This window comes from Arachis hypogaea, chromosome 4 (genome assembly GCF_003086295.3).
Source record: "Arachis hypogaea cultivar Tifrunner chromosome 4, arahy.Tifrunner.gnm2.J5K5, whole genome shotgun sequence".
In the NCBI taxonomy this organism is placed as follows: Eukaryota; Viridiplantae; Streptophyta; class Magnoliopsida; order Fabales; family Fabaceae; genus Arachis; species Arachis hypogaea.
This window is the reverse complement of record NC_092039.1, coordinates 128693053-128719334: the sequence shown is the minus strand read 5'-3', so window position 1 is coordinate 128719334 and position 26282 is coordinate 128693053. Positions and strand designations below refer to the sequence as shown.

The window sequence follows — 26282 nt, the reverse complement described above, 5'->3', positions numbered from 1 at the left end:
GTTTTTTTTTCTAAATTTTGTTTTATTTTCACATTTATAATTAAGGTGCAAAGTTGACGACAATATGTTACGTATTGTATTAACCATGACATGTTAAAAGAGTCAACAACTTTTGATACATTTAAATATTTTGAAGTTCTCTCTTTTGTTGGATATATAATCCTATATGACACTAATCAATGCTGAGAAAAACTTGTATTTAGTTGAAGTAATGTACTTAGTTGAATTTATAGAATTAACTTTAATTGTATTTTGTTATTATTAATATCTTAATTCCATGTTTGATTTAAATTATAGGTCATTACATATTATAGATTTGACTTGTTTATTCAGGAAATCAATAAAATAAAATTATACATGTCATTTGTGTTAAAAAATTAAAGTAATTACAAAATATTTTGTTTTTTAATTAAAAGAATAAAAAATATTAAAAAACAAGTAATATTTTATGACATGAAATTTACGTTGTTATAAAAATTATTTTTCAAGTAAAAAATTGTTATTGATTTTGTAACAGATTTTAGTTCATATTAAAAAAAAATTGTTACGAAATATTATTTTATTTTGTAATAATTTTATTTTTTATTATAAAAATATTTTATATTAAGACCTGTTATATAACAATTTTACTTATGTTATCAAATATTTAGTAACGAAATTAAACTTTTTTAATACAAATATTACTTTTTTTTATAATGCGGATGCAGGTAGTCTGCTAGTGTCAAGTGTGTGCCGCCAAGAACTGTGGCTGAGATTACATCCACATGACCTAAGACCATTTTTTTCAAAGTCCATCAATTCTTATATAATCTATAATTAAAATCTCACAGTCTCTATAAGTGAGAGATAAATTTTATATTTTATGCTAGTTTTTAAAATAAATTAAATTCACTTAATGTTTAATATGATATATATATAGTAAAAGTTAAAAAAAAATGTTGTTGAGCCACCTTCACTTCATATATAAGTCAAAGTTCATGTTTTAAATCGGATAATTTTTATAAGTGAAATTTAACTCTTATTTTTTAAGCTAATTTAATTTATAGGATAAGTTAGAGACTTAATTTTTAATAACGTCATTGAAAAAAATTATGGAAATGGTGTTATATTGGAAAAATATGATTAAAATATGATAAAAATTATCGTGGTTTTAAGACATAATTAGATTATTTTTTTAAAGAAATATTTGTCGTTATACTTAATTATTATAGGATTGATAATAATATTTTTTTAAGATACAATAAAACCTATAAATTTCCTACTTAGCAATAATAAAATAAAAATCTCTGTTCTCTTGAAAAGAAAATGATAAACTCTCAATACTTAAAAATTGTACACTCAGTTTTATTATTTTTGAAATAGTAGGCACGTATATATACATATATACTTGCATGACCATGCTTTAAAATACGTCCCATGTGAACATTCACAACCACTACAACAAACGCGGTAGACGGTGGCGGTTGGAAATTCGGATGGCGGCGGTTTTTTGACCGTCGCTAAACATTCTGCAACGGTTGGTCGACCGCTGATAATAAGGGTGCCAGTATACCTTTAGTGGCGGATTTTTATGACCGTTAGAATAACTGCTGCCAAACTGTGTTTAGCGTCGAAAATATTTTGCGGCGGTTAGCAACCGCTGCTATCTTTCAGGACTGAATTTAGAATTTTTTTGCGGCGGCTAGATAACCGCCGCTATTTAATTTAGTTAAAAAATAGAATTTTGTGGCGTTCATAGTAACTGTCGCTAAAAGTTCAATTTTTTTCATTTAAATTGATTATTTGAATTTTGGTTTCACATCATAATTAATATTTATAAAATCTTTTAATTTTAAAATGTTACGTATTAATTTAACTGATTATGTTTACAATTATAGTAAAAAAAATAATTGGCTTAAAACCCAATGCTAAGGCATTCCAACTGATATATATAGATCACAAAAGAAAATAGTTAATAACAATTTGTTCTCAAAGTGCACTGTTCACAAAGAAAAAAAATTGTGTTTAAGATCCCTATTTTGCTCCATTCCCCAAAGACTTTAGCTGTGCATCAATTTCAGGTGGCAAAGTATGTCCTTGTTGTTGGATGATGTATTTTACCAGGTTCTCCATGGTCTGTATCTTTGCTTTGTCTTCTGCTGTCTCTGCCTTATGTTCTGCTGCTGCTGCCTTCAATTCTGTAATCTCCGCCTTTTGTTCTGTTGCCACTACCTTCAATTCTGTAATCTCTCTCTGATACTCCTCAATTTACACTCCAGAATTCGATTGTGTAGTCTTACGAACAATTTCAGTTTGACATGGTCCAAAACCTAACCCCCGAACTCGTCCTGAATGCTCCTTTCCAAGGACTTGCGCAAGCGAACCAGTAACAGAAATCTCCTTCGAGGTTCCACCTTGGCTCTCGATAATCGCAATCGCTTCCTATAGACATACCAGAGTTAAGTTTTTGTGTTTTCGAAGTTAGCAACATGAATAGAGCAAGAGATGTAAATCATTCTTAACCAATACTTACTCTAACAACACGCGCATCATCATTCATATATGAGCCATCCCTTTCTTTATGAGTCATAATAAACATCTCTCTTCTGCTAATGCGCCTTTGCTGTTTTTTCTCCTATAATCACATTAAATATTTACACAATCATACATGATACAAAAGAATATGACAAACCACAAAAATATGTATCAAAGATAATACACACATAATTACCTCTTCATCCCTTAGCCTTGCCGTTGTCTTAGAGCCCCAGTATGTGTATATAGTTGCTTCGACCGATTTAGAGCAGTTTGCCTACACTTTTTTTTATAAATAAAGACATAAATACAGTTAATCATGCAACGAATTGTATAAAGTAATGACCCCTTCATAGTATGTACAAAATAATTCAGTTTTCTAGACAGCAACTATTCTTAAATGATCATGTGACCTTTTGCTCTTTATTTGAGTAAATATAAATTACTAATTGTTGCTAATTTCCACATTGTTGATATTAATTATTAATGAATTAATATAATTAGATTTGTAAATATTCTTTAATTTTTTTGATTATGTTTTTTCATCTTAATCTCTCTATTTAAGTTTTAAATGCACACTACAACAATTCCTTAAGATAGCGACGGTTATTTTGCGGCAATTTTATGAAACCATCGCAAAAAGACAAACTGCAACGCATATAGGGCGGTTAGAGGTTGGGGCTGCAACAAGGCCGACATATTCCCATCAGGTTTGTAATTCGCGGCATTTTTTCAAAAACCGCCGCTATATGTCTGCCGGGTGATTTATTGTTTTACATTTTGCGGCGATTTTATTTAAACCGCCGCAAAATGCGTATTACCACATATTGCATTGTTCTCTTTAGTAATAACCATCTGGGTATAATATAGTTAAGTAAAGACTACTATCTAAAGCTACATATGTTTAAATCATTGTTACTTAAACTCGTAACATTTTTTCTACATTCGTTTTACGTTAAAAAAATTCACAAGTTATTTGTAACCTTTATATGTTAACTCATGTGAACAAATTTACCAGTAAGATTTTCTTGATTACATTATTGGCATTTAAAAATTGTATTCAATCATGCATGTAAAAGAAGAAAATAAAATCAAACTCTGATATTTATGAAGTTAAAATAAAGTTCTAGAGAGCATAAATCAAAGTTACTCCTCTTTGAAGTTATGCCTTACTAAACCTAAATCAAGAATAAACATGTACAACTACGACCCAAATCATTAAACTAAGGAAATCAGCGTAACTGTTATAATAAAAGATCAAAATTTTTCTCCAACAACGTATTGACCTGGCAAAAAATACTCTGTTATGAATCTATGGGATTCACGTTTTAGAGGATCTGATATTTCATCTCCATACCATGGCATTTTAATCAGATCAAAGCACATTTTCTTACCATGTATATCATCTTGTTTATCTTGTTGGTCTTCTAAAGTTTCATCCTCTTCATCCGGAACCTTATTCGGATCAAACTGCATGGATCTATCGATTGCGACAGAGGATACATCATCTAAAATGTCTTATGAATCAGACTCTTCTCTGTCTAGACTGTCAGAAACTATTTCTCTGGAATATTCAGGTAAGACTGAAAATATCAACATACACATAACAGAATGAGTATACATAGAAGAAATTGAGAACTCTGGAGTCATTAAATACTGACTTAGAAAAAAACCAAACTAGAAGATGCTAAGACAATTTTAAAACTAAACACAAATTTTTGACAATTACCATCACCCTTGTTAGTAGTTTGTGCAATTTTCTTAAACAGAAGCTCTGTAGCAATTGTTGTGCTTGCAGAGGATGACGAAAAGTCCTCATTTTTCATCGATCCTATTATCGGTCATGTTATGTTCACTATTGTTTTCAAAACGTAACACTAGTGAAATTATATTGCGTAATAAACAATAAGATTATAAAAAATACAATCATACGAAAAAACAACAACTATAGAAGGAATAACGATTTAACGTAAACTAACTTTTCCATATTAAATTCGTTGAAAGAACCAAAAAGTCTACTTTTACTCATGAGAATTCACAATAACATAAATATTTAACTGAAAAAAAAACTACATAAGTATAATGTAACCAAAGAAAACAACGTACAACGCTGAGTTTATTTAACTTAGTTTATGACAGAAAGGTCATTTTTAAATTACATTAAAATGCTTCACATACTGCGGCGGTTAATAACCGCCGCCAAACCAAATTGCATTTTGCAGCGATTATTTCAGCGGTTGACTAAAACCACCGCTATCCGTTTTTTCGCGCCCTATCTTCCAGCGTTTCATGAAACCGCCGCGAAATATTTTGCGGCGGTTCAAAACCGCCGCTAAACGGCTCCAGGAACCGCCGCTAAATGGTGTTTTTGTTGTAATGGCACAATTTCAAGTATATTCTTTTTATGATGTGTTCTTTAATTTTCCTGCATTTGAACAATGTCATAGTAGAATGATTCTGGTTAATATGTACTGCAGACATGTCAAATGTTTACTTAATCGTTATATTCTCCTTGTATATAGTAACGATGAACTAGTTAGAGTCTATATGCGAATTTTCTGGTGGATGACTAGAGAGTACGATAGTTATATGCGAATTTTCTAGTTTTTTTTTTGTTCCTATATATTTTTTATCTATATATCTTTGTTTTGTTCTATTTTATTTTCTCACTAAAAATAACATAAAAGATCACACTTAATTGACTTAATAATTTAATTTATAAAATATTTTACGTTTTAATCTTGATATATATATATATATATATATATATATATATATATATATATATATATATATATATATATATATATATATATTAGCATTATGCTTAGAGTCAAGTCAGTTAAGCAAGTGCAAAGTGTACAAGTTGCTGTTAGTTAGTCACGGCCTCAAGTGGCTAACAGTTAGTTAGTTGTTAAGTTAGAACTCTCTAGAAGTAATTAGTTAGTTAGAGCCAGCTTACACCTTTTCTTTACTACTTCCTTCTCTATAAGTAGCTAAACATTGTTACTGTAGCTTATTTTACTTTTCCCTTTTTTCTCTTCAATTCAAGAACAGAATACCTTTCTCTCTTCTCTCTGATTTCTTATTCTCTCTTCTCTTCTCCTTGTTCATGCTTAACTAAGCTCATCAAGATTTTCACTTGAGTTACTGATACCTTCATGATATCAGAGCTTACGGTGCCATAGCTTTCACAAATAACCAATTGAATCTCTGGCTGAAGATCGCTCGAAGAATCATGGTGCAAAATTTCGTTACAACTCCTATATCCATGAAGCTAGACGAAAACAACTACCTATAGTGGAAGTATCAAGAAAAGTCCACAATCGAAGAAAATGACATGCTGAATCATCTCACTGGAGAGGACATTCCTCAAGGGCTTCCCCCTGACGGTACAATGAATCCAGAATTCCAGAAATAAAAACGTTAAGATGCTCTCTTGAAGTCTTGGTTACTGGCCTCAATGTCAAATCCCTTCACTACAAGGATGGTTGGTTGCATGCTTACACATCAGATCTGGAGAAGATAAGAAGATCACTTTGCATCTTAAATTAAGGCCAAAGTAATGCAGTTGAAGAACAAATTAAGCATAATCCAGATAAGTACGTCAGTCACTGAGTATGTTCTGTCAATAAAGAGCACTATGGATGCATTAGCCTCTGTAGGTGAATCAATCAAGGAGAGTGATAATGTCAATGCAATTTTACATGGCTTAACTGAAGAATATGGAAATGTGATGACCTCAGTGTTAGTAAGGTCAACTAGCATAACAGTAGGAGAATTAGAAGTACTGTTGCTAGCTCATGAAAGTATGTTAGCAAGATTTAGAAGATCTGAAACTTTTATGCGAGCAAATATAGCTCAGCATTCACAATACTAACAAGCTCAACAAAATCATCTCTACTCTCAGAATTCAGCAAATAGAGAAAATTTTAGAGGTAACTTTCGTGGCAGAGCAGGAAGAATATTTTGAGGAGGTAGAGGCACCTATGAATGAGGAAGAACAACTCAAAATGCAGCAAGATTTACACAAGAACATGATAGCAATGAAGGTCATGGCAGAAGCCAGTATGGTAGAGGAAAAATAATGCAAGGAAATGGCAGGCCACAATGTCAGGTTTGTGATAGAGTAGGTCATACAGCAAAATTTTGTTGGTATAGATATGATAAAGAACAATATAAATACACCTATGGCAGCAGCAATCAAATCATTCAGCCAAAGGCAAACTATAGCAATGCTTTGTCAACACCTTTCACTATTCAAGATCCAAATTAGTATCCTGATTCTGGAGCTACACATCATATCACTCATGATGATGCACAGAACCTTATAGAGAAAGAAGAATATGCTGGAGATGAGCAAGTTGTAAAAGGAGATAGATCAGGTTTGCATATTCACCATATTGAAAAAATGTGCTTTAATACTGATTTGAGCTCTAAATTCCTCTTCTTAACCAAACTACTTCATGTACCTAAAATCACAAAGAATATGATAAGTGTACATCAATTCTGCTGTGATAATAGAGTTTTTTTTTAATTCCATGCTAATAAGTGTTGTATTAAATCACAGGGAACTAAAGAACTCATCCTCCAAGGGAGTGTTGATAGAGGCTTGTATAAGTTTAGGGACATCACTACTGCACACACCTTCAGTTTACACCTCTTCACTAGCACAGTCAAATAAATTTCTGATTTGACAAGCAAGATTAGGTCATGCAAATCAAAGTGTAGTGTCAAAAGTACTCAAATCCTGTAACCTTTCCATTTCACCTAATAAAGAAATCCGTGAAGCTTGTTGTATTGGAAAATCACACCAATTGCCATTTTTACCTTCACAAATAGTATACACATCACCATTAGATCTTGTCTATTCAGACATTTGGGGACTAGCACCCCTGCCAGATAATAGTGGAAATTGGTACTTTGTGAATTTTATTGATGTTTTTTCAAAGTTTACTTGGCTTTACCTTATTAAATCTAGAGCTCAACTAAAATCAGTTTTTAATCACTTCTGACAAATGGTTGAATTGCAATTGAATATAAAATTAAAAGTGTTACAATCTGACAATGCAGTTAAGTATGTTAGTTTGTCTAAAATTTTTAAGAAAATAGGAGTGCAGCACAAATTTTCTTGTCCCCACATCCATCAACAAAATGGCTCAGCAGAACGAAAGCATAGACACATAGTGAAAATGGGGCTCATACTCTTGGTTGGTGCCTCCATGCCAACAAAATTTTGGGGTGAAGCATTTAGTACAGCTGCAAGGTTGATTATTATGCTACCTACACCAGTCCTAGAAGGAGTATCTCCTACAGAAAAGCTCTTTGGTAAAATACCAACATCTGTAGATCTTAGAGTCTTTGGATGCCTTTGCTTTCCTCATCAAAGACCCTACAACAGACATAAATTGGACTTCAGATCCTCATCCTGTACATTTATTGGTTATAGCACAGCTCACAAAGGCTATAAATTCCTCACTCAAGATGGAAGGACAATCATCACCCGAGATGTAGTATTTGTTGAAGACAAATTTCCTTTTAAAGAACTTAAAGAGAAAAGTCATCCTCCAGCATCTTTAATTAATCCAGCAGTATCACAGCTACCCACCATTTCCAAAATTCCAGCCTCAACAGTAACAGAGAGAACATAAGAAGCTACAAGTTCATCTCTAACAGTGCAGCTAGTTTGGACTCTCAACCAGCTCCAATCCAACCAGTCTCAACTCCAACAATTCAATCAGTTCAAGGCTCAGGTTCACCATCAAGAATCTCACTTGCTCCAGTCTCAACAGGAAGCAATTCAGCCAACCTCAGACCTAACAATTCAACCAATTCCAGCTTTAGCATTTCTTTCCCATCAAGAAACTCTCAAAGACCAACAGCAGCTTCCTCAATACCAATTCTGATACCAATCAATGATATAGAGATAGTTCTTCCAATCTCTGAGCCTTCCCAAGAAGTCCCACTGGCCACAAATGTCCATCCAATGGTCACTCGAAGTAAGGCAGGGATTGTGAGACCAAGAGTCTTTCAAGCAAGCCTAGAACCTAGAACTGTGAGGCACACACTCAGAATGCCTGAATGAAAAACAGCAATGGACCTGGAGTATGATGCGTTGATAAAAAACAACACATAGGAGTTAGTACAATTGCCACCAAACAAAGAAGAATAGGCAGCAGATGGGTTTTCAGAGCAAAGTACAATTCTAATGGGTCTTAACAGAAATACAAGGCAAGGTTAGTGGCTCAAGGCTATGCCCAGAGACCAGGATTCGACTTTACAGAGACTTACAGTCATATAGTGAAACCTACATATATCAAAGTAATTTTGTCCATTGCTTTAGCAAACTCATGGACAATAAGGCAACTTGATGTCAATAATGCCTTTCTACATGGTGATTTAATGGAAAAAGTATACATGAAGCAGCTTCAAGGGTATGAACAGGGAAATTCATCATCACTAGTGTGCAAGCTAACAAAGGCTCTCTATAGCCTAAAGCAAGCATCAAGAGAATGGTACTACAAGCTAGCTTCTGGTCTGAGAGATATTGGTTTTACACCCACCAAATCTGATGTCTTAGTGTTTCAAAGCAGTCTTCAAGGAATAAAAACGTTTGTACTAGTCTATATAGATGATATTATAGTCACGGATGAATCTGAAACCACAGTCAAGCAAGTCATCAAGCAGCTGAACAATAAATTTGCACTAAAAGATATAGAAAGTCTGCACTATTTCCTTGGTATTCAAGTGACAAAAACAAGTAGTGGCAGGCTGATTCTCACTCAACAAAAGTATATCAAGGAGCTGATGAGGAAGGCAAACATGGTAAGATGCATTTCCTGCCACACTCCCTTACAGTGTGAGCTTCAGTTTGCAAATCCTACTGTGTGAGCTTCAGTTTCCACCCAAAGAGTCTCCCATGCTGTACTGTGATAACCAGAATGCAGTGTTATTAGCTGCAAATCCTATTTTGCATTCAAAGTCTAAGCACTTTGAAATTGATCTCCACTTTATGAGAGATCATGTCAATAACAAGAGTATAAGAGTGAGCCACATCCCAGGAGCAGTTGAAGCAGCTGACATCCTCACAAAAGCAATTCCGTCTGAAGCCTTTTTACATTTTAGAGAGAGATTAAGTGTTGCAGAAGCAACTCAAAAGCTGGATACAGAAGCAGCACAAAAACAGGACATGTGTGTTGAACAAAACAGCAGAAAAGAAAACTAGAGATGATGATAGATGTATTAGCATTATGCTTAGAGTCAAGTCAGCTAAGCAAGTGCAAAGTGTACAAGTTGCTGTTAGTTAATCACTGCCTCAAGTGGTTAACAGTTAGTTAGTTGTTAAGTTAGAACTCTCTAAAATTAATTAGTTAGTTAGAGGCAATTCACACATTTTCTTTACTGCTTCCTTTTCTATAAGTAACTAAACACTGTTACTGTAGCTTATTTTACTTTCTCCTTTTTTCTCTTCAATTCAAAAACAGAACACCTTCCTCTCTTCTCTTTGATTTCTCATTCTCTCTGCTCTTTTCCTTGTTCATGCTTCACTAAGCTCATCAAGATTTTCATCTGAGTTATTGATACCTTTATATATTTTTATATACTCATGTGAAATTAAAATAATAGATAAAACTTGTTAGATGATTTAAATTAAAATGATGAACTAAATTATTTAACATAGAAGATATCTACATCTTAATTATTATTTTCATATATGAAAATAAAGATATAAAAAATTGGTCATTCTATTAATTTTACATTAATCCTATGAATTAAATAATAATATGTAAGATAAAATTAACCATGTATTGTGGTTTTAAGATGCCATTCCATTAGTTGTCACATGCAATCACAGAGAATGTCTATGTGCATATCATCTTACTATTTTAGTGAAGTTTAGCGCACTAGAGAATGCCCACTCCTGCCGACCTTGGTCACAGTTTATTTATTTTCAACCTTATGCCATAATAGGGGAAAATTATTGGGAGAAAAAACAAAACAGAAAAAAATTTGATAGAACGTTATCATCAAGCTAAGGGATTCTTCACAACTATTGAGTTGCTTAGGATTATCTTCTATAGTTAAAAAGTTGTTATAACTGAATGCATGCGTTCACATAAAATGCCATGAAACATCAAATTAAATTCAGTGCATCTAATGCATCAAGATAATCGAATAGTGTATATACATCATTATAATCTTACAATAATTTCTAGTATTGTGGTCTATCATGCACTAAATTCAACTTGGTGTTTAAGTTATTATTCTAGCGCTAAAAACATTCAATAACAATTTCAAATAATAATAATAATAATAATAATAATAACTTAACAACTAAAGATTAAAAGAATGAGAAAAAGACAAATTGACCTCTAATTTTTTGATCTATGAATATTTAAGTTTTTGAAAATTTAAAAATACATTTAAATTTTTAATTTTTTTAAAATTTAGACAGATCAATTATTAGATTTAATTTGTCCTATTTTAAAAATTCTTTTTCGTATGTATCTGTTTTAACCAAATCAGTACAATAAAAATTACGTTTAATTTTTTAGTTAGATTTAATAAATTTAAGTGAACATGAGAGATTAATATATCTAAATTTTAAAAAAATAAAAATTTAAATATATTTTTAAATACTCAATAATTTAAATATCTGGATATTAAAAGATAAAAAATTTATTTGTCATTTTTTCTCAAAAAATTTAGTGACGGAAAAACTAGCATTGTGATGTCCATGTGGGACAATAGAGTAGGAGAAGCTACTAGTGAAGGTTAGTTGCAGCAGATATTATATTACCTCATTCAGATAGAACCTTAGCAAGGTGGTGGAGGGCAGCATATATCAGAAAAATCAGAAAACCGTACGTACACCGCAAAAATAATTGAAGCTGACCGAAAGTGGAGGTTGGTTGCAATTAGAGGAGAGCACGTGTATATACATGGGCAAGTTCTCTTTTTTTTTTTTTTTTTGATAAACATGACAAGTTCTTTGGTAAGATTTATTTTCGTTTCAAATTTGTGGAACGTATCTTTTAAGGTAAATATTAAATATTTAAAAATTATTTATTTTATATTTTTTAATTAAATTTTAATTTTTAATTACAATTCTCTCTCTTACACACACATATATATATATATATATATGAAAAAAAAATTCTAATATTATTCTTGTAGAGGATAGTACTAACATTCAATCAATCGTTGCTCAAAAAACATATTAATGCATAACTAATTACCATGCATACACTACAAAAAAAGATAACTATTTTAACATATTTTTTTTAAGGTTATAGTTAAGTATAAAAATTAATATATATTTTTGACAAATATCACAAATGTCAAAATTTTTATGTTTTTTGATGAATAATTTAATTGTAGAAAATTATTCCTCAATTTTGACACTTATTTATTTTTAACTTACTCCATTATTCTTTTTTTTCGTTGAGCTTCGTCAATTTTAGCATCACACTGCTCTCAATTTGGGATCATATTACTCATTCTTCATCTTCAAAATCTCAGTTTGTTCTTCAGTTTCAAGATCTCATCTCATTCTTTGTTAAAAATTTTTGTTGAGAATTTTTTATGGTCAATAAGTATCAAAATAAATAATATTTTTGACGATTAATAAGTATCACAAAAAATATATTCTCAAATTTTTCTAACAAATTATTTTTGACGGCCAATATTTATCAAAATAAAATTAAACATTTTTTATAATTACTTATATGTCAAAAATACTATTTTTGACAAAACTTTTATTAATATATTTTTATAGTTAAAATAATGTCAAAATTTATTTTTTTGATGAATTTTAATTTTTTTTGACACATAATAATCCAAAAAAACAGTCTATATTATTGTAGTGTTATTTTCTCTTCCCACATGTCACGTTGTTTATTTTTATTTATTTATTTGTGTTCTCCAAAAGAAGGAGAACATCAAAATATATCACACCTAAAAAGATTTAATTTATAGTTGACAAATTAAAATAGCCTTTAAAATAATGAAATTAGTTTGTAATCCTGAAAAATTATTAATAACAAATAATAGATCCTAAAAGAATAAAATTATATCATAGACTTAAAAGATACAAATGTCAATATTCCAAAAAAAAAAAATAAAATAAAATAAAGAGTATAATGTTCTTAAAAATTTGACCTACCATGATAGATAATAAATAAATTAGCAGATTTTAAAATTTTATTTTGAGAAAATAACATTTTAGTTTCCTTTCATGATAAATAATGTCTAAGACTCTAAGTGATGATACTCTCCTCATCAGTCATCACCTATACCTTTATTTATGAAATATACCTACACTCATTTTTTTTATAATATTAAAATAACATACATTTGATGATGATGACGACAATGATGATTAAAAGAAAATTTATTTATTTTTAATATTTATAAGATAACATTAAAATATTTTAGCTCATTAAAAAAATATTTTATTTAATTTTTTTATATATTTCATGATTGTTAATGTAACCAATTTTAATTATTATTTCAATAATTTTTATTTAATTTTTATATTTCATCAGATAATATAAAATATTTTAACTTGTTAAAAATATTTAATATAAATTTTTTATATATTTCATGATTATCAAATTAATGCAATAAATTTAATTTAAATTTAATTACTCTATTAGTCTTCACAATTTTACTAAATTTATAATTAGGTTTTTATATTTTTTTCTTACAATTGAATTTCTACACTGCTTTTAATTTTGTAATTAAGTCTTTTTTTATTGTAAAAATATTAGTTAATGGAATATTTTTTCGCAAATTGGAAGTATCTATAATTAAAAACCTGATTAAATATTTGACTATATATTTTTTGAGAGAAATATTTCATTAATTTTAACGTTTTTAACGTGAAAAAGATCTAATTATACAATTAAAAACAGTAAAAAAATCTAATAAAAAGAAAGTATAGAAAACTAATTGTAAATTTAGTAAAATTATAAAGACAAACAAATTGAATCTTTAATTTATTATTAATGTAATAAATTTTGTTTTGTTTCTAATATTGATCATTAATGATGAAATATATACAAAATTAAATTAAATTAAATATTTTTGTAACAATTTAAAATAATTTATATTATGTAACAAAATATTAAAAATAAATAAAATTTATTATAATAATAAATATTTATATTATTATTATTTAAATCAACTAGAGAATTATTACTAATCTAAAATAATCTTTATATATCTAGACATAATTAAGTTCTGCTAAATATAATTTATCGTTGTTTGATTGAATAACATGGAACATATCAGAAACAACATTAATTAATTAGGAATCAAATCTGCCAGTATTTACTCGGCTCTTTTCAATTCGAATTGAGTAACCGGTGTGAGATGGATGAGGTTTTGGGACAGATTTAGGTAATATCCACATATTTACCCATACGCACTTTGGTGTGTATATAATATGTAAAATAATTAATAAAATAATTAATAATATTATATTATTTTTAAATTTTTATTTTAATTTATATTGCATATGATGATAATTATATAAATTTTAAAATTTTATTTTATTTTTTATTTTAATAATTATAGAAGTAAAAAGTTATTTGCAAAAATAGATTATAGTTTAACTTTTATTATTTACAGATAAAATTAAAACAAATTCTATACAAATTATTATAAAAAAAAACAAAATTAAATAAGACAAAAAAATTATTCTACCTACCTCATTATCACCCCTGATATTAAAATTATTAATCGAGGACAAAATATTTCACTCCTAATATTATATATTTTGAGTTACGTTCAATCTACTACTAAAGCCAAATCACACGTGTATACAAATTAAATATAAAAAATATTTAAAAGATAATAAAAATTTTTCCGAATCAAAATTAATATATTTTATATTCATTAAATTTAATCTCGAAAACATTCCCATTAAATATATTCGACACATCAATAAATGGAGCCACTAGCTACACACGTACGTTCCGCGTTCCGCCCGCTGCCAACGTTTTGGGAAAAGAAAAGTATCACTGCCACTTAATTTTTTTTTATTACAATTATTAGCCTGCCGCTTTTGCATTCTAGTTCAAATCTCATGCATACTTAAACATACATAAGTAGCATAACTCACAAGGTGCATTATTCTTTTTCTGTAATGATGAGTATTACAAAAAGTTTAAAGAGGTGGTTTTTATTTCTATTTCTATTAATTGACATATTCATTAATCTATTATTTTATTAAAAAAATTTTTACAACTGAATAAATTATCTAATCAAGTACAATTAATAGAATGACCATTATTATCATCATCATTATTATTATTATCCTTATCATTATTACTATAGTTGTTATTATTGTCTTATTCTTATACATAAATAATATTTTTTTTTTTATTTTTACACTTATTCAGCTTAATTTTGTTATATTATCTACAATTTTTTTACTTATTTTTTTTGTTAAAATTTGTAAATCTACAATTCAATTTTTCATAAAATAATCTTAATTCTATCTCATCATTTAATTAAAAATTTCGGTATTAGAATAAAGATATTTTAATATTGTTGGCCACAAATAAATTATATTCGAAGACCGAAGTGATTCGAGATTTTGGTAAAGCCTCGAAGTGGAGCAGAGATCGAGGATCATGTGTTGAAGGCATCGAGTAGTAGGAAGTTTTTTGACACAGGTTCGATCAACATGGTGATTCGAACGGTTTTTCGAATAAGGAAGATCGAAGATTATCAAATGAAAAGAGATTCAATAACTGTCCCACGTTTGAGGAAAAGAGCGGGAACGTTTACCTTAACTAATCTCCGCACCGGAGGGGTACAAATCCTTTAGTGATCAGTTATGGAAAGAGGGTTATAAATACTAGGAAGTAGTACGGCACAGAAGTTGGAACTTTTCTCAAAAAATACACTCAAGCACACTCACATTCCCAACGAATTTCAGAGTCTGCATTTGAATTCGATTTCTGTAGGGTTCCTTCCATTATTTTTACTTTTAAACTTTATAATTTCTGCAAACTTTATCTTTCTTGTTCAGTTATCTTCAAAGCATATTTTAATTTCATTGTCAAATTTACATTTCGGTACTTTTACTTTTCATGTCAAAAGTCCTTTGACCCAGTCGGAAGCATTTTTATTGCTTTATTAAAATTCAATGCAAACTATTTCGATTTCAGTCAGTTTTACTTTTCGAAATCTTTATTTTACACTTTTTCAGTCTTTTGCACCTTTTGAACTCATTTCCCTTTTAGTGCTCGTCTAATTCGAGGATCTTTGATGCACTTATAGAAAAACTGGTACATGCAAAAGAGGAGTAGGTTTCGCTCCCAGACCATTAGATATCGAACCACCATTGATTTGCTAAAAATCGACAAAATAGATGTATATTATTTATTAAAAATTTATGTGTTATTTTATATATCAGATACGTCATCTTCTTCTTTTACATAAATGCCACTATTCATTCTCTTTCGAAATTTTATACTTATTCTACTTAATTTTATTGTATTATCTACAAATTTTTCCACTTATTCTCTTCTCTATTAAAATTTATAAATCTGCAACTCAAGTCTTCATGAAATCAGTTTAGTTCTATTATATCATTTAGTTAAAAATTTTAGTGTTAGAGTAAAATATTTCGGTATCATTATTTTGAATTGTATGTGTTATTTTATATATGAGGTAAGTATTCATGTTATTGTGATCTTCTAGTGTTATTTCAGTGTTTTTTGAATGTGTAATGTCTTTTAGAAATATTTAATATTAGTATTTTTTTTCCGTGATAAAATTTTGGGAATAAATTTTTTTTGAAATTATACGGCTTTGTCCTGATATTATAGATTATGACAACAAATATTTACAAAATCAAACTACTTTTATAAAAAAGTTGTAGGGGATAAAAGTTTTCGTCAGTTAAGAAGACAAAAGTCTTCATAAATAAAAAATCAAATAATAAAGTTTTTAGTTATTATTTTCATGTGAAAGATAAAGTTTAATTTTTTACTAAAAATTATTTTAATATTTATTATCTAAAACTTGAAAGAATTTAATGTTTATACTTTTATATTTGATTAAGTGTTAAGTTTGTTGCACAAATAAAAATAATTAATTTTCATGTTTATTATTTAAAAAAAAATATTTTTTCTCTATATATATATAAATATAATTAGATATTAGTATAAAAAATTTATATTGATAGTTATAAAATTAATTCAATTTTTTTTGAAACAATTAAATATTGATCTAATTATTACATTAGTATATTCTCTAAATCATATGTAATAAATATCTAAAAGAAGAAAAATAAAAATATAAATTAGAAATATAAATAATGAAAATATGAAATTAAATAAAAAATTTTAAATATATATATAATAATAATATATTTTTTATGTAAATAATATTATGGGATATTTTTTAATTATAAATTTAATATATTCTTTATAATTTCATAAATTAATTGGAATTATACTATTTTATTAATTTTATTTTTGATAGAATAGAAATGTAAAAAGAGATAAAAAAAAATGAGAGAAAAAAGAGAGAGAAATTAAATATAGAGCAGAAGAAAGTAATATAAAATATAAATTATAAGTTATATATAGAGTGAGAAGGGTAGAGAAAAATAGAGAAAGGGAGAAAGAAGTAGATATGATGATGGAAAAAAAGTTTATTAATTTTAGAAGAAAATATTTCATCTTAATTTTAATGAGAGAGTGTCATGTGATATATTTTGGTTGTTAAATTAGTAATATAATATAGTTATATTTTAATTTTAATTTTAATTAAAATTAGAGCATATTATATTACACATTTTGATTGTTAAATTTATAATTAATTATTGACAATGATATATAAAAGAGGTAGAGTATGTGAGGAAATGAGATAGACAAAATGGATAGAGAGAAGGAGAAAACTCATTAGTTTTTGAGAAAAAATTTAATTTCAATTGTAATAAGAGAGTGTCATGTCGCACATTTTGATTGTAAAATTAATAATATATAATATAGATATAATAGATTTTTTGTGTCGGCGTGTTACTAAACTTTTGGTGTCAATTCATCAATGCTATATTATTTCATTTTATAGAGTCAATGTGATCTCTTAGTATGTAATTTACTTTTTACATTTTGTATTATTGTATTTTAAGTTTTGTGTCAATTTAAACAAATTTTGATGCTATTTTTATTTTTGGATTTGGATCCTTTAAATTTTGAATTTCACTTTAGAGAGTTAAGTTTAATCTCTCACCTTTGAATAGTTTCTCTCTCATATTTTCTCTTAGTCCCACTTGTGAAATAAATGGTGAGAGATCAAACTTTACTCTCTAAAGTGAAATTTAAAATTTAGAAGATCCAAATCCTTTACTTTGGCAAGAATTCAATTCAATAAGTGTGAATCTACATTCATTCAACTAAATAAGATTATAATACAGTACAAATATATTCATTCAAATCTAACATAAAAAGCACGTAATGCTCCTAAAAAAAAGTAAGAGCAAAAGAAAAAATAAAAGAGGAAGTAAGACCATCAGACAAAAGAAAGAAAGAAAGAAAAAAGAATAAGTGAAAAAAAGTACCGCATTAAATAAGACATTTTTACCTTTTTTCTCTTTCTTTTCTTTCTTTTTTTCCTTTTTCTCATTATCATCATTATCGTCTGAAATAAAAATATGAAAAAATCTATAACAAAAAGGCTTAAATGTGTAATAAAATTATATTTTATTTATTAATATATTTAATAGGTAAATAATATCTAAAATGATTTTATATAACATAATATCTAGAATTTTATATTTATCATATTTATAATTATATATTTATTACTTCTAAAATTATACAATATTCTAACAATAATTAATAAATATTAAATAAAATAATTTTAAATTATTTAAACTTATTTTTAATTTTATTGTTTTTAAATTATTAATATTAAATAATAATAAATATAAGATTACTTAACTTCACACACACATACACAATATACTCCTGTTCAATTTGCTGGCATGAGACGTTTGGAAAGTAATCCCTAAACCATACATCAATCCATAATCTAACATTTTTTTAATTCACTATTCTAAAAATCATCTAAAGGTATTAATAATACCATTATATTATAAAACTCTCTACACTAACAAGCTATTACTGGTTCATTTCTTGCTCAGCTCATAACAATCTGCTTCCATTGTTCGCACATTTTTAAATGAGTAAATGCACAAATTAAATAAATAACTACTATTAAATGAGAACGTTGAATTCTCATATGAAGTACAATAAAATTGTTTTTTTTTTTTTTAATGAAGTATTAGGATTTGGCTACTAAAAAAATAACATTTTATTTTAAATTTTAGTAATTAAAAATAATATTTTACATATCACTTATCATTAATTTATAATCATATTTTACCATAAGATATGAATATATTATTTTATGCTATAAGCATTTATATAAATAAAAATAATTGTTATGATGTCTTACAAATGGTACTTAATTTACCAAAATATATAGAAAACTAATTAATATTTAATAAATTTTAAATATTTAATCTTTTTACTTTAAAAAATGATTTAAACACTAAATCAAAAGGCACCATAAAATTCACCATACATAAATATAAAGGTGGCTACTGCAGGGAGACTTTTTCTAGCTAGCTAGTTCCTCAATGAGAGGGATTGAGGAATTATTGTTGGAAGAATATGGATTCATTCATTTACAGCGAAAAAGTATGATGGTTCATGGTTGAGAGTACTAGTTTGACTGCAGCACCGGGATTTTATTCTGGTATCAAGATTTATTTGAGCACCTTGTTTGACTGATCCATGTCGACCACAGATTGAAAGTAAGGGACTTGCCGCTGTCAAAATCACAAAATTAATTATAAATATATAAATATTAATTATTCCTTAATCCTGGGTTGGGTTCCTTTCCGTTCCTCTCTATTAATTTGTTAAGCAAAAGCATGATTTGTGAACCTGACTTAATCAGCTTTTCTGCGCCAAAATGGTGGTCATGATGCTAAGAAACTTTTATTAAAGTTAAAGGGAGCGAGCAGCTAGAGGCTACTACTCTCTCTGTCTCTCATTACATGGAGCGCTGAAAAATGAAAATAAATGTATGTATGTATGTCTGTTGTGAGCAAAAAACAAAACAAATATAAATAATTAAATAAATAAATAGTACATGACTTATTATGAACCGTTGATATTTTTCAAAGTAACCCAACACAATATAACACTACTAACGGCTCAATTTAAATAAATAACTTAATTAATTAAAAAAAAGAATTTAAAATATAATAACATAATTAAAAACAGTTTATAGATAAATTATTTTGTATTTAAATATTTATTTTAAAATTTGTTAATAAATAATAATAATAAAATCATTTTTAAAAAGAAAAAAGTCATTTTCTTTATTTTTTTCAAAAATTTTTAAAATTTTTTTTTAAAAATTAAAAATATATTTAAAAATTTTACCAAACACCGTTAATATAATTTTTCATAACTCAAACTCAAAAAAATAATTTTTCGTTTTCTAAACTACCCTAATTCATGTCCTTAAAGGCAACAATAGGACCTATTATGCTTTTATATATATATATTTTAACATTACTTCCATGCTGCTCCTCTCAACTAGCCAATATTTTTTCATTCTAACAACACCCTTTCATATTTACATATTTTTTCGAGGTTCATAATCTGAGATATGTTTTTCCTTTAATTTATCTGCCTTGACCTGCTCAGATTAAACTTCTGACATTCTACAACGTGACTTTACACTACTCAGCCCTAGCTTTGCACGCTGTAATATTAGAAGGAAATTTCAAGTTTGCGTATGGTGCATAATATAGAATGCGGAATATGCTGATTCTCCAAGGTGCAAGGTGCCAGTTTTCTCAAGATTAATGAGTGTCAGTGATACCAAGTATAGTGGCTTATTGCTATTGGGTACGTGCGGCACCACCAATTAAGTCTAAATTATGTTCGTTCGGATCGGAACGGAGAAATTCTTAAATATAGTTAGCGGTGATTATTGAATGACATGGAACAAAATAACTTTTTTTCCCCTTTTTAATAAAGAAATACTTGAGAAAAGCTTCTACTTACGTCAATAAAGACACTATGCAAAAAGGCGCAACTTCCCTGGGAGGAGCAACAGGAGCTTTTTTCAAAATATCAGAATATATGGCATTAGTATGACCAATGGCATTGCACTACATTTCGTTTCCTTTCGTTATTATATATTATTTTATTTAATTTAATGAAGTACCTAAATTCTGTATTTTTAATTGGGGTGTGTGTGCGAGTGCAAGTCCGAGACCGCGCATATATATTGAGTGGGGTTGTGAAGGTATGAAGAGCAGCATCAGGCACGAGATAATAATCAGACCAGCTAGTAAGGTCTAATTAGGGGCTCCACCCTCTTGTTAGATCATTCTTTCTTTTCCTTGTGCTTAGCTTGTTGCTCAAACTAAAGACAAACAAAGCATAATGGCCATCAGTCACAGTACTTTGGCTTTTACCTTCGGCATGCTTGGTAAGTACTCATCCATCAATTTACATCGCATTATTCATAACAATAATAGTAGGATCGGAGTTAATATCTATATATTTTTTTATGCACAGGTAATGTCATTTCATTCATGGTGTTCCTCGCTCCAATGTAAGTACTCTATTCTGTTGCTGGGAGGTAGGCTAGGCTATAGGCCCCACTTAAATTTATATATAACCTGGCCTTAATGATTGTATTAATTGGTGCAGCCCGACATTTTACCGGATATACAAGAAGAAGTCAACGGAGGGTTTTCAGTCACTGCCTTACCTAGTGGCATTGTTCAGTTCCATGCTCTGGCTGTACTACGCGATGGTCAAAAGAGACGCTCTCCTCCTCATAACCATTAACTCATTTGGATGTGTCGTAGAAATCATCTACATCACCTTGTTCCTCATCTATGCCACCAAGGATGCTAGGGTATGTATATATATGTAGTATACAATCAACATACATATACACAACTTGGTGCATGAAATAATAAAAATTAAACAAATTCATTAACTAACTGGCCGCGAGCGATATACATTATTGCATGCAGAGCTTAACTATTAAGCTGTTTTCGTCGATGAACGTGGGCGCCTTTGGTTTGATCCTCTTAGTCACACACTTCGCTGTGCATGGTCCTCTTCGAGTCCAAGTCTTGGGATGGATTTGTGTTTCTATCTCAGTCAGTGTCTTTGCGGCACCACTAAGCATTGTGGTACGTGGGTACTTTATTAGTTGCGATGCCCTCAACCTATATATTCAGTGTTTAACTAATAATTTCTTGCTGCAGGCACAAGTTATTCGGACCAAGAGTGTGGAGTTTATGCCTTTCAATTTGTCATTTACACTCACATTGAGTGCTGTAATGTGGTTTGGTTATGGTCTCTTTCTCAAGGACATATGCATTGCTGTAAGTACATACCGTTGAATGATAAAGCAGCATGCAGAATATTGAATAATGAATTATTAATTTTGTTGATGTGTTGTGAATGGCAGCTGCCAAATGTGCTGGGTTTTGGACTGGGGTTAGTCCAGATGGTGCTGTATGGTATTTACAGGAAAGGCAGCAACAAAACAAAGGAAGAGAAAGCACCGCAAGAGCCACTCAAGAGCATTGTGATAGCCACCTCTTTGGCTCTGGTGGAGGAGCAGCAGCAAGCAAAGGCGAAGATCAACGGAGAACAAGAAGATGGAAATCATGAGGAGAAAATCGCTGCACCTGCAACTCAACCTGAATGCGTGTGATTGATTCGCCATGCCATCACCCATGCATTCTTCTCATATATATTATTCCGTATGTGTACTTTGAATTTATTAGTCCATTTAAGTTGTAGGCCGCTACCTAGATGATAATGATATATGATTATTTATAACATGTACTAGCTAGCTAGTTAATTAGTAGTTACTGTACTACTGATTCTACCATTGTTATTCTGTATGTCTTTCCTTATCAATGGGATAAACTCATCTTCATGTTTACCTTCTCTAGCTATACATATTACATACTCACAATTATAATGCAGCTCTAATATATGTATCTGCGGATGGAAATGATCGTTTTTACCGGATTGAAATCGTATTTTTTGGTGTTTAAAATAGAATTTTACCGAGTTAATTAAAGTGGTATTTTTATCATTTGAAAGGATTGTTGAAAATCGTCATATTTATTTGATAAAATGATTTTTTTATCATTTAAAATGATTATTTTAATCGTCTTTTCTAATAACATTATAATTTTTGTTTCTTTAAAATAACAGTTGAAATTATCGTTTTTATCATATTAAAATAGTAATTTTTGATCGTTTAAAAAGACGTATGAAACTATTGTTTTGATCGTGTATCAAGCGTATTGGAGATGAAACCCACATTAATTTTGGAAACACAAATGGATGTGGAGCATGAGTATGGACATTCTAGCGCAGCAGGCTTCTCAGCACATCACTCAATGATTTTCTCTCTATTCCAGGTGCTTGGATGAAGAAAAGTTCAGAGAGTAGCTTTCCTTACAAGAAAAATATTGAGAACCTTTGGATTTACAGTGGAATTTTGAATTTAGCATCAGATATCAATTTTAATATATTTAACATGTTAAATTTATTATGTTAAATTTGTGTTTAATTTAATGTATTTAATTAAATTGTATAAGATGTTATTATGATTATATTAATTTTTTTTTAAATAATTTAAAATTTAACGGAAATAAACACAGAGCAGTTAGAGAAATAAAACAAAGACGAAGAACATTTTACTAAATAGAGGTAAGAAACGGGAGATTAGTCATTTTAAGACCGGAACGGATTAGAGTTTAATTTTTTATATTAGAGTTTAGTTTTTATTCGCAATAAGGACAGAGCGAATTTTATACGGATCATTTTAATGCAAAATGGAAGGACAAAAATTCATCCCACCCCGCCCCTACTCTACCACAGCAATCAAGTTCATCAAGGATGGTTGCCCAACATCTCACCCGTGCAGACCGCTCCTAGATGATATCACAACCTTAGTGAGGCGCATGCAGAAGGTGGATTGGTTACATACCTTACATAAAGCTAACTCTGTCGCTGATTGTTTTGCCAAGAAAGGCCAAGGTTTGCCAGCTGGTGTTCATCTCTTTGACAGGCCACTGCTGAATGTCAAGCAGGCTTTGCCGCTTTGCTTATGAACTCGCATGGGACGCTTAGAATGAGAGGAGCCGTTTAGTTTCTGTTTTTGCTTCTTTTCGGGGTTTTAAGTTTTAACCCCCTTATTCCACAAATAGAGTATTGAATTAGCATTATTTATCGGTTACGTGATATATATATGGTTAAACTCCGCGTATATTACATTTGCGGTACATAGCTTGTCCCAAGTCTGAGGAGGATTGTGTTAGGTCTTCGACAACTAATATAAAAACATAGTCAGATCTCCATAACATAAATCAAAGACATTATTGTGCTAAAGTTAGGTCGTTGCCCGAAAGCAACACGTTGTATGGCTCGAGTACGGTGTCAAATGAGCAAGAACCGCTGTATCGGTGCCTGAATGTAGTGTTAAATGAGCAAGCTAAGGGTTCCCGCATTTTCGTGAACGGACGAGGGTAAATAAGTTAGTTCACAAAATAAAAGGTAAAGGTTGGAGTGACAGAAGATTGAGATTTGGGACATGAAACATAGGCACTCTAACAGAAAAATCCATGGAGGTGGTGGACACCATGACAAGGAGGAAGATTAACATACATTATGTGCCTACAAGAAACAAAATAGGTTGGTGCGAAGGCTAGGGAGTTGGATACTTCTGATTTCAAACTTTGTTATACAGGAAAGGTGAAGAATAGGAATGAGGTTGGTATTATTGTGGATAAGCAGTGAAAGAAGGATGTAGTGGATGTCAAGAGGGTGGGAGATCGGATCATCTCTATCAAATTTGTAGTGGAAGGAAGTGCTTTTCATGTGATTAGCGCCTATGCACCGCAAGTGGGTTCGGACGAACAACACAAGATAAGGTTTTGGGAGGATTTAGAAAGACATACCTTTGGGAGATAAGATTTTCTTAGGAGGAGATTTAAATGGTCATATTGGAAGAGAAGTGACTGGGTATCTTATCCATGAAGGCATGGTTTCGGGGTGATCAATGCCGAGGGTAAAACTATTTTGGACTTTTCCTCAACCTTTGACTTTCTCATCGCAAATACATGTTTTAAAAAGAGAGATGAACATCTTATAACCTATAAGAGTGGCATGACAAGCTCTCAAAACGACTTTTCCTTGTTGAGGAGAGTCGACCGGAAATTTTGCATTAATTGTAAAATTATCCCAAGAGAGAGTTTGACAACACAACATAGGATGCTCATCATGGATTTTCGCATTGAGTAAAAATTGAGGAAAAGACATCATACGAAGAACCCAAGAACGAGGTGGTGGCGAATGAAAGGTGAGGAACAAAGAAGCTTCCTAAGACAGGTAGGAGAAGAGGCAAAGTGGGATGGGAATGGAAGCGCGGAAGAGATGTGGAGGGAGATGGCAGAAGTTATTAGAAGAACAACAAAAGAAAATTTTAGTGAATCTAAAGGAATAGGACCAAGAGACAAGGAGTCTTGGTGGTGGAATGCGAGTGTACAAGAAAAGATAAAGATAAAAAGAGTGTGCTTTAAAGAATGGTCTTTATGCCGCAATGCAGATAATTGGAAAAAAATAAGACGGCTAAGAAAGAGACAAAAATTGCTATAAGTGAAGAAAGAACAAGAGCATATGAGGGTCTCTACCAGTCTTTGGGTACGAAAGAAGGAGAAAAATGTATATATAGAATCGCAAAGAGTCGTGAAAGAAAAACGAGAGATTTGGATCAGGTTAAGTGCATAAAGGATAAGGATAGAGAGGTGCTGGCTCAAGAGAAGAAGATTAATGAAAGGTGGAAAAGCTACTTCTACGAGTTATTTAATGAAGGACATAAGATTCTTCTAAACCTTGGTCGGTTATGCACAAGGGAAGAAGATCAAAACTTTGACTACTATCGAAGGATTCGAGACTTCAGGGTAAAAGAGGCTCTAAAGCAGATGAAAAATGGCAGGGCAGTAGGACCTGATAATATTCTGATTGAGGTTTGAAAGGATCTTGGAGGAAAAGGCATCAATTGGTTAACTAAGCTTTTTAATGAGATTTTAAGGTCAAAGAAGATGTCTGATGAGTGGAGAAAGAGCACCTTGGTACCTATTTACAAGAATAAGGGGAATATACAAAGTTGCGAAAATTATAGAGGGATCAAGCTCATGAGCCATGAAGTTATGAAAAAGGGTGATAGAATGGAGGTTGAAAAAAGAGACACAAGTAACAGAAAATCAATTTGGATTTATGCCAGACAGATCCACCTCCGAAGCAATATACCTGTTAAGAAGGATGATGGAGAGGTATCGTAGTAATAAAAGGGATCTACATATGGTGTTTATTGATTTGGAAAAAAGCGTACAATATGGTGGCAAGGGAGGTCTTATGGAAGATTTTAGAAAAGAAGAGAGAAATGATCACATATATTCGTGCAATTAAAGACATGTATGATGGGGTCATAACTAGTGTGAAGACTCAAGGTGATGTGACAGAGGAATTTCCTATTGGTATAGGATTACACCAGGGATCATCCTTAAATCCATACATTTTCACATTAGTCTTGGAAGTACTCATAGAGTACATCCAAGAGCCTGTGCCATGGTGCATGCTTTTTGCCGATGATATCGTCCTTAGGGAAAAGTCAAG

General features: G+C 30.1%; 1 protein-coding gene across 1 annotated transcript; it reads left to right on the top strand.

Annotated features, from left to right (window-relative positions):
• The first annotated feature begins 20139 nt into the window (after positions 1–20139).
• Positions 20140–22536, top strand: LOC112745021 (bidirectional sugar transporter N3-like). The gene is made up of 6 exons (XM_072234720.1): positions 20140–21054; positions 21144–21180; positions 21279–21489; positions 21611–21772; positions 21848–21967; positions 22054–22536. Exons 1-6 carry the CDS (start codon positions 21009–21011, stop codon positions 22300–22302), a joined length of 825 nt encoding a protein of 274 aa, XP_072090821.1. The 5' UTR covers positions 20140–21008; the 3' UTR covers positions 22303–22536.
• The last annotated feature ends 3746 nt before the right edge of the window (positions 22537–26282 follow it).